This window comes from Orbicella franksi, chromosome 5, assembly GCF_964199315.1.
Source record: "Orbicella franksi chromosome 5, jaOrbFran1.1, whole genome shotgun sequence".
NCBI classification, from domain to species: domain Eukaryota; kingdom Metazoa; phylum Cnidaria; class Anthozoa; order Scleractinia; family Merulinidae; genus Orbicella; species Orbicella franksi.
The window spans coordinates 8,667,401-8,677,452 of record NC_138149.1 but is presented as its reverse complement, the minus strand read 5'-3'; the positions used below and the strand labels follow the sequence as shown (position 1 = coordinate 8,677,452).

Genomic DNA, 10,052 nt, shown 5'->3' with positions numbered 1-10,052 from the left:
GGCGCACAAATATATGAGGCAACCGCGCCTCTTTTGAGTGAATAAAGGGCAACATCATGTTCGTTATAGTAAAACTTTAATTGACAAATTCATTTAGTTATATTTTAATCCGTATTTGACATTTGCAGGACTGCACACTACAGACCGCAGACTGCAGACATTTTTGACTACTATCATATCCCCATTTCGATTATATTACCGAAAGCTAATAAACAGCCTAACGCGAGCGATATTTAGGCTAACCTGAATGATATTCAAGCGATCAAAAGCGCTTTTTAGGCCTGAATGTTGTTTGGAGTATGCAAATGTCGTACAACGTATCCTAATAAATATTTCAACAAGTCAAAGTTTATGAAAGCTTGTTGCCGATCAGTCTAGCCCTTTACAAATTTGGCTCTGCTGTGGTAAATTTATTGATGACTTTACTTAAGTTGTAAAGAGTTCAGAAATCCCGAATGGCTCATGCATTAGGATCTGGTGGTTCATAGTTATATACGCAAATGCACTCCGTGTCGCGATGGGATTTATCGTTTAATTCATGACTTCAGTCCAAGTTAATTATCTTCTTTCATTTGAGTCGTCATGGTTATTGCCTCTTTAAAAAGGCTTGCTCAGGATTTAGAAAATTATGAGAGTCAACATTGAATCCGCAGGGAGGGGGAACTCATTAGGCAATAAAATGCTTTGTGTGATTTGCGCATGAAGCTTGGTGGCAGAAAAACAAAATAAACTGGACGGCTTGAATCATTATCGGGATGTGGCTTGCGTGAGTTCATTTTACCGTAAAAAGGTTTTTTTTTTCTTTTTTGTTTTCTTTTTCTTTTTTCTTTTTAATAACAATAATTGTTTTTTTCCCTCATTATAAACAAAAGAAGCCACTTACACTGACAAACCTTCCCAGACGCTAGACTTATAGCTCCAGGGCTTGCACTGCTCGTTACCGGGAGTTTACTAATAATATGTAATTGAGAGCTGCGTCTTCCATTCTTCTAACAATGGTGTCATTCAGGATAAATCCATAGGTGAGTAAACCAGATTGACTGGCAAGATAAGATCTGAGTGATGTGCATTTTACCTTATGTTGTTCATGTGAACATTTGCAAATCAATTGACGGATGAAAAAAATAAAAAACAAAAGTCGGCTGCAACAATTTTGCTTGTCATAACTTCTCTTAGGACATCAAGACCTCCATGTATAGGTAGTTTAAGCGCTGTATTATCTGCCACTTTTGGCCGGTGTGCAAAATTACTGGTTCACAAAATAAGGCATCACAATAATTGCAAGGACGACAATAAGCGAGAAGAAATATGTAAAAAGGTTTTGCTACATGCCTTATAAATTCATCCTGTAGTCGAATTTCATACTTCAAAGTAAATGAGCACTTTTACTGGGCATTCGCTGAAACAAAGTGGGACAACACAGTACGCTGACGATGACAACTAAAACAAATTAACTGCAGGGAACGCTATACAGAACAATTGAAACAGGTAAAAAAAGAACACGAAAGTATGAAACGTTTCGTAACCGAAAAAATTATGTGCGAAACTGATTACAACTAGAAGACTAAAGAAGCTTAAAACCGTGCGGTGACATTTAAAGTGCGGTTTTGCTCATAAAAGTAAGTACAAGAAGCTTAGAGACATAATATCCAATCGCATCCACTGCCACCTTAATAAAAGAGACCGACAAAAGAGTGTTTTTTTTCTTTGCATTGAGCGCCCCTTTGCAAAGATAACTGCTAGCGCTTACAGTACATTTTCACAAATGAACTTTTTCTTTGTAGTGTAAACTTTTACCTGTCGCGGTATTTATTGTCACGCTGTCAATAAAACAAGGAAATGTCATCCACAGGAAAATATTGCCTTGATAATTATTGCTGTCCACGCGGCAAATATATCAATGAAATATTTGCAGTTACGATCTTACCACAGTCACAGATTTGTTTCTGTGGTCGGATATATGGTTCTATTACATTGCATAGTACACTTATTCTGCCGTGCACTTGTAATTGTCTCAGGGATCCTTAGTTTGAAAATTATGTCCTCTTGCATGGTCTATCGACCGCATTCGTTTGAGTGGATGCTTCGGGTTGTCAACTTTGGATATTTCTGGCAACAAGTCTTCTCTTTAAGACCTTGATAAACAGCAGATAAGTTCCTTCGTAATGCGTTTCTCTGTTAAGTATTCTGATCGCCTAGACGCAGTTACTGCGCAAAAAGTTTTGACTTCCAGTTCCTGAAGGTTTTGGGATCGGTTAGACTGTCACTGCGGCTTTGTAAGATCCTCGTCGAATTTTTAGGCTCTTTTCTGGACTTCTTGAATCGGTTTTACATTACCCACGGCAGCAGTGTTTGCTTTCTAGCAATGTTTAAGTTAATCAAAAACCTAGATCTCGACCACCAATCTTTCTTTTTTTGTGTGATTTTCTGGTTTAGAAGACAACGCCCTCATAGAAAAACCTTCTACCGGACTATAATTCTTGTCTGAGTCCTGTGGGGGTCTCTGGTGATATAAATTTTTATAGAAACTGTGCCCGACGCTATTGAAGGATCCGCTGTCAATATCAATTGTGACACCATGTTTCGTGGGTCGGTGAAGACAAATGCTATCAGTGCGAAGCAACGACTGATGAAATTACTTTCTTTTGACTACCAACTAAGGCACGCTGCCAATCACAAAATCGTCGAAACGCGACATATCGCAACACATTCTTGGAACCCTCCAGAACAATTGCACTTCGATGAAAGGATGGACTGCAGGATATCAGCTTATCTTCTTACTATTCTGATTCTCCAATGGTTACCGCCAGTGGAAGGATCTCACTTTCGGCATGCCAGTATCATGTGGGCTCCTACAGACTCTAACAGTAACACGGTAAGAGCAAATCATTCAGCACGCTCAGTATTGTTGTAGTAGGAGGGGTTTTCTACCATACATGCTGTGGTTGTTCAAATGTTTATCGCCTACTTATGACTTGATGTATTTATTTGAGCTTGCAACCTCTATCATACGGGCCTTTCACAAACTGTCCATGTGTGAGTGGATCTTAACACGAATCCACAGGAAATTGAGCACTGCTCTTTCGCAAGCATTCGCAAGCATTCCCAAGACTATTTGCGAGCTCATTTTTTATCGTACTTTTGACTTTCATCATTCGTAAATCAATCATTGTCTTCGGCACCACCTTTGCATTTTTCAACATCTTGTGACTGTTCATCTTTTGTGACTGAAGATCATTGTTTCAGCAGCCTCGTTGTTACGTGCTGCCTCCTTGTTTTTGAAGAGACAATATGAATTATACGCTTGAAATATTTTATTTCAATCAATTGCGAACTTCTTTACGACATTTTCCTTTATTTTCCAAGTGCTTACTTGCGGAGTTAGAATTTTTTGAAGTGAAGTGCCACATTTGCAAGAATCCGTGGGGCTGCATACCATTGAATCAGTAACGGACTTTAGATTGGAGTTCGAGTACGAAATCGAGTACGAAAACGACGTTTCAATTCCAGTTTTCACACTCCACATGATCAAGTACCCATCTCATCCCATGAGCTACAATGTACCTCTCTACCTAACACCAGCATGAACAGTGAGGGCTGTGGAAACGTCACTGGTTTGAAATTTGAAAATCGTGTCCGTACTCAATCTCGTGCTCGTCGTCCAATCTAATGGTCACTAGTAAGGAGCCGAGAATGTGCCATGCCTTAATTTTATATTCTAAATATTTCGATGATAGTTGATGCTTGATTGGTGCTTTCAGTGTTAACATGTTTGTTCAGTTTTAGTTTAAGTGACATGCCTGAGAAGTAGCTTGGTGTTGCTAAGCGCATTGAACACTGTTAGCATGAATTTTAGCATGGAACTGAGGGTTAGATCAAAGATCTAAAACTTCTGCAGTCGATTTAAAGTCTGCATGTGAGCCAAGTTGCCCATCAGGCCGGCACTTATCTCCGGGTTTTGTATCATGAGGTGATTAGAAGTATTTATACTATAGCCTGGATGAGATGCTAGTACCTTGCAGGGTTACCCTAGCACTAAATTCACCGGTACGCATTTGAAAGGCACATTGAGAGCTAAGTATCTTGCCTAAGAACACAACACAATGTCCCCAGCCAGGGATCGAACCGGGACAGCTAGATCCGTATTCAGGCGCACAAATATATGAGGTAACTGCGCCTCTTTTGAGTGAATAAAGGGCAACATCATGTTCTTTATAGTAAAACTTTTAACTGACAAATTCGTTTAGTTATATTTTAATCCGTATTTGACATTTGCAGGACTGCACACTACAGACCACAGGCTGCAGACATTTTTGACTAATATCATATTCCCATTTCCATTACATTAGTGAAAGCTGTTAAAACGCCTAACCTGGGCGCTATTCTGGCTAACCTGAATGATATTCAAGCGATCAAAAGCGCTTTTTAGGCCTAAATGTTGTCTGCTGTATGCAAATCTCATACAACTCATTCTAATAAATATTTTAACAAGTCTAAGTATATGAAAGCTTGTTGCCAATCAGTCTAGCCCATTACAAATTTGGTTCTGCAGTGGTAAACCTATTGATGACTTTACTGAAGTTGTAAAGAGATCAGAACTCCCGAATGGCTCATGCATTAAGATCTGGTGGTTCATAGTTATATACGCAAATGTACTCCATGTCGATGGGGTTTCTGGTTTAATTCATGATCTTCAGTCCAAGTTATCTTCTTTCATTTGAGTCGTCATGGTTATTGATTCCTTAAAAAGGCTTGCTCAGGATTTAGAAAATTATGAGAGTCAACATTGAATCTGCAGGGAGGGGGAAATCATTAGACAATAAAATACTTTGTGTGATTTGTGCATGAAGCTTGGTGGCAGAAAAAAAAAATAAACTGGACGGCTTAAATCATTATCGGGATATGGCTTGCGTGAGTTCATTTCACCGTAGGAAGGTTTTTTTTTCTTTTTCTTTAAAAACAATATTTTTTTTCCTCATCACAAACAAAAGACGCTACTTACACTGACAAGCCTTCTCAGACGCCAGACTTATAGCTCCAGGGCTTTTACTAATGATGTGCAATTGAAACTGTGACTTCTGACAGTGGTGTGATTCACGATTAATCCATAGGCGAGTAAACCTGATTGACTGGCAAGATCTGAGTGATTTGCATTTTATCTTGTGTTGTACATGTGAGCATTTGCAAATCAGTGGATGGATGAAAAAAAAAAGTCGGCTTTAGCAATTTTGCTCGTCAGAACTTCTTATCAGCACATCAGGACCTCCATGTTTTGGCAGTTTAAGCGCTGTATTATCTGTCACTTTTGGTGCGTGTGCAAAATTACTGGTTTCTCAAAATAAAGCATCACCATAATTGCAATGCCGACAATAAGCGAAAAGAAATGTAAAAACGTTATGCTATATGCCTTATTAATTCATTCTGTAGTAGAATTTCATACTTCAAAGTAAATGCGCACTTTAACTGGGCATTCGCTGAAACAAAACACGACAACACAATACACTGACGACGACAACTAATAAACAATTATTGGATGAGGTTTTTGTGATATCTGGAATAATCAAGGTCGAGGTAAGTGATATCAGCCGAAGCCGCAATTGTGCGGGGAACGCCCGCATATCAACGCAGAAAGACGTTCCCTTGACTTTGATGGACAAATTGCCCAGGAAGGTAATAACCCATTCCGTATCTGTTATAGGTCGGGCATAACCGAGCATTTACTCACGTCTAAATCCCGAGGGTAGAGCATTTGAAATTCTATTATTGCCGGGGACCGGGCATTTGCCTACCCCCAGAAAAGCTCAATAGCGTTTGCTACTCCTGTAGCTTTGGTCTCTCGCATGTGGCGGAGAACGCAAACCATGATCAGTGATGTTGCCGTCTCTTATTTATTTCATCTCCTGTTGATCACACTGGATCAAATGAAATTAATGACAGCGTAGACATGCCACAGACTTTCCAATCCGTTAAGTTATGAGCTTGAAGTAATTAAAGTAGCTATGCAGCTGGGGTCAGGTGGCAATGTTTTGCATAAAAAAAGCATATTATAGGCTAAAACTTAACGAACGCCAGAAATGGAAAGAACATATCGAAAGTAACAAAATTGCCAACACACAGATTCGTTGTCCTTTTTTGGCATAATTTTAGCCCATAATTTTATGAAAAGTAGATCACGTGGTGGCCTAGCTGTAAAGGACCTATTGCTAACCTAAACCATTTTCAGTCGGGTGAAAACGACCTCTTACTCTGTGATTGGGTAAGCCGGAGCATGGGCAGACAACTTTCTCTGGACCTCTCTCCCGAAGCTACGTGACAGAGAGAGGGCCAAAAAAATTGGTAACCTCCCACTAGGTGATCGCGCGCAGCATATCTGAGACTGAGGAAACCTTTGAGAACTATTTTATACATCCAACTTAAGCTTGCTAAGTGGTTTGGTAGACACTGTTTAATTTGGCGTGTTATAAGATTTGTTCTAAATTATGACCGAAACTATAATTTTAAAAAGCAACTACTTACAGAACTAGTTTTAAAATGTTGTCAATCAGATAGGAAATGATTTACATTTTTGTGCGTCAAAAGTACTTCTCTTATATCGTCTATCGTTTTCTCCACAGGTACGTTTTAACTTCCGTCTGGCTTTTCGAAGATCATCCCAAAACTGTGACCAGAATACAATAAGCCAGGGTAAACTTATTAGGGTGGGTTCATGGAAGGCACAGTGTATAAGCGCTTCCAATCCACGATGCAATTCGTCTGAGATAACAGTTGGTAGCGCAGACTTCTTTTGTACCGACTATAGTACAAGCGAAGATTGGACCATGGGTGGAAATACATTCACTTATACGTTTCCTTCTACCAGTAAGGAATGGTCTGTAAGGTATGTTCTTTTGTGTAAAGACGACTCACGGAAGTCTTTTAAAGTATCACTAACCATCATATTTTTTTCTTTTAATAAAATCCATTAGTTTCACGAACTACTTCAGCGAAGAAATCATCTGATTGATAAAAATCCCTGCGTTTCTACAAGCGTTTGAATTTGTAATTTCTATGTTCACGCCCGCGCAAAGTGGAATCTGGGTCGAGTTACTGGTGACGTCACTTCGGGAACCGGGCTAAAGCACTCAAGAAACTTTTGACCGAGCTTCGAGCGCTCTCAAAATACTAATTATTTATAAATAACATATTTGGACAAGATTTTTCGGTGAAAGAACTGTATAACTGCGATGAGGTTCACCTTGCATTCTGCAAAGATTTAAACTTGCACTATCGCATCTTTGCTTATATTATATTCTTCTCAGAGGCAAAGCATTGTTTTTCCCGAAATGACGCCAGGAGCCAACTCGTCCCACTCTCCGCTATTCCCCGGTCGTGAACATGAAAAAGGACAATTTTACAAACTTTGAAAATTCATACCAAATTAACGAAAATAGTTACAACGATATTTTTTCGCAGCGGTGATCAGGAAAAGAAGGAAACTTATATTAGCGAAAAACAATTTTGGGGGGTTAGTAGCACTTTGATGAAATAAACAAATGGATCGATAGATTTTTCTTTGAAGCAAGTGACAGTTTTTCTGTTATCTATGCTGACTTTTCACGAGAGAGAGTTACTGCGGTTATTGCTAACCATATTTTAGTAACCTTTAAACTTCAAAAAAGGGAGAAGCTGTTTATACAGAAATAAATAACTGAGATAGACAATAGACAACTTTCAGTTTACGCGGGAAATTCATCTTTTTGCACAAAACCTCGGGGAAGTGTTACAGCAATGCTGTTGAAAACGTAACTCGTTACCTTCGCCGCTCTTTATTTTGTTATTATATTTTTCTCTATAGCTTTGCTCGCTGAAGTGTCGGATAATGTTTAAAGAAGGTTATTACTCCTCTTTAAAGATCGCAGCACAGCTTGTTCTTGTATAAGTTAACAAGTTTATCTTTGCATTGCTTTCAGGTCTTGTTACAAGACAAGTCTTGCTTAAAACACCTGCTTCGTAGCTCTTTAGAGGAATAAGCTTTATATTTTAACCTCTGAATATTTAAATTTTTTTCGTTGGTAGTAGAACGCCATCCTTTAAGTTCCATATGTAATTTGTCTTTGATTTGTTGTTGTTTTAATCTTAATATGAAATATTTATCTTGATTACGGTAATTAGCTATTCTGACTGCTGTTGGATTTCATTGTCTCGTGGTGGTAGTAATTGGCTGGTGTCTACAAGAGTCAACCTTGCCAGACGATCCGATAATGGAAGAATTAACTCATCTCCAATATCAAGGAGCGCTGCAATTGTCCGATTTAGAGAGGGTTGTCCCCAGTCTCTGAGAATCCCTGTTGAAGACCCGGATGGTGATGTCGTTAAGTGTCGTCATTCAACTTTCTCAGAGTCTCAATTTAACAATGACAGTTTTCCTTACGGGGTACTTGATGAGGTAAATGAGTTTACAGTTAGGTTTCAGCAAGCATTTTATTTCCGACCACGTTAAAATATATAAAATGCATTGGGCTAATTAGCCACTTGAATGAGCAAGAATGTTGCTGCGATCATCTTCAGTCAATCCTAAGTTTTGATTTAAATAAACCTGTTTTAACCACTTGGCTTGTTGTAAATGTACTAGAAATCCGCGAATTTATATGTAATGGTCGATAGACCACGATAGCATTTGTATTAGTATACGAGTAGAATTCTATCAATGATTAGCTAGACCAGTGTAAAGAGACAACCTTCTGAATAACATTGCAGAAATCCTGTGTAATAAAGTACAAAGGTCAGAAAAGGACAGCTGGTATTTACGCTGTAGCACTGACTTTAGAAGATTTCCCGGCAGGAACTACAGACTTTAGTAACGTCAAACCATTCAGCGCTGTGGGGCTACAGTTTCTTGTCATAGTCACTGCTCATTCTGGTTCTTGTAATGATACTCCCGTATTTGCTGGAAGCACTCCTCAAGATGGCGAATGTTCCGAAGTGCAGGTTGGCTCGGTGTATACAGCAGTCATTCAGGCGTCTGTTTCAGACGTCTCAAAGCAGTAAGTTACTGAGATCTGGGCAAGTTATTAGGCTGTAGCCAAACATGTCGCGTCACGGGAATGGGGGAAGGAAGCAGATCCCCTTGCCTCACGAAAATTAATTATTAGAAATTGTTTATAGTTTGTGCTAAATTATTTTCAGGCATCACCAACACGGGGCGGTCTCTCTTTACAATGAAGTTGACGTCAATAATCCAATTCAATCAACTGTGGACCCTAAAATGTTACACAGCTTAAGACAAAAAGAATTCATACAAATTTTATCGGAAAAGGTCCATTTAGGAGATAACTGTACTCTTCTCTTCTCTTTTAACCATTTTTGCGGAAAAAATGCCTGTCCCGTTTCGTCTGTAAAAATTCTGAATTAAGTTTTTTTTTTTTTTTTTTTTTTTGTAAATAGTTATTGATAAGACGCAGAAACGAATTATGTAACGTTTTCTCTTTTATTGTCTTATCATTGATTAAAATAACAACTTTTCTTAGGATTGCCGAGATAGTCACATCTTCTCCAGCGGGAATGCAGCTAACTACTTTAAGCAGCCGTGGAGGGTTCTACCAAAGAAACGTCACGTGGTACCCAAACCAGCAACAAATAGGACAACAGGTGTTCTGCTTTAAAGCGGTGGACTCGGCGGGGTAAGACTGGTTACGAGTAAGTCTCATCAACTTAACGCGCGGGAAGCACAAGAATACTTTTTGACCGTATTTGCTGTTTAATTCACCGTATATTTACAGCGCGAAATCGGTCTGTTGTTGATTCGAATCATTGTTCTTTATATACGTCTGTACTTGAAATCCTATCCGCGAAAATTGGTCGTTTCCCGAAGGGCAATAACTCTGGAAATCGAAGCTTCCCGTGCGAGGTACGACTGTGCCGAGAGGGAAAAAAGAGACAAAGGGTGAAACTCACCATCACATGATTCGTTAACAGTTAATGTGTAATGTTCTGTTTACTTGGCCACAGATTTGGAACTGAACAGCGATGCGTCACGATCCTCGTAGGTCAAAGTGAGTACATAACTAAAAGAA

At 39.1% G+C, this 10,052-nt stretch overlaps 1 protein-coding gene across 1 annotated transcript in view; it reads left to right on the top strand.

Annotated features, from left to right (window-relative positions):
- Positions 1 to 403: 403 nt before the first annotated feature.
- The window catches only part of LOC145488567 (uncharacterized), a 23,531-nt gene continuing 13,882 nt past the window's right edge, over positions 404 to 10,052 (top strand). Inside the window, exons 1-6 of the mRNA XM_081467452.1 lie at positions 404 to 2,875; positions 6,615 to 6,877; positions 8,152 to 8,425; positions 8,737 to 9,023; positions 9,507 to 9,659; positions 9,988 to 10,031. Coding sequence (XP_081323578.1) covers positions 2,579 to 2,875; positions 6,615 to 6,877; positions 8,152 to 8,425; positions 8,737 to 9,023; positions 9,507 to 9,659; positions 9,988 to 10,031 — 1,318 coding nt within the window. The 5' untranslated portion in view covers positions 404 to 2,578. The remainder of the gene's footprint in view (positions 2,876 to 6,614; positions 6,878 to 8,151; positions 8,426 to 8,736; positions 9,024 to 9,506; positions 9,660 to 9,987; positions 10,032 to 10,052) is intronic.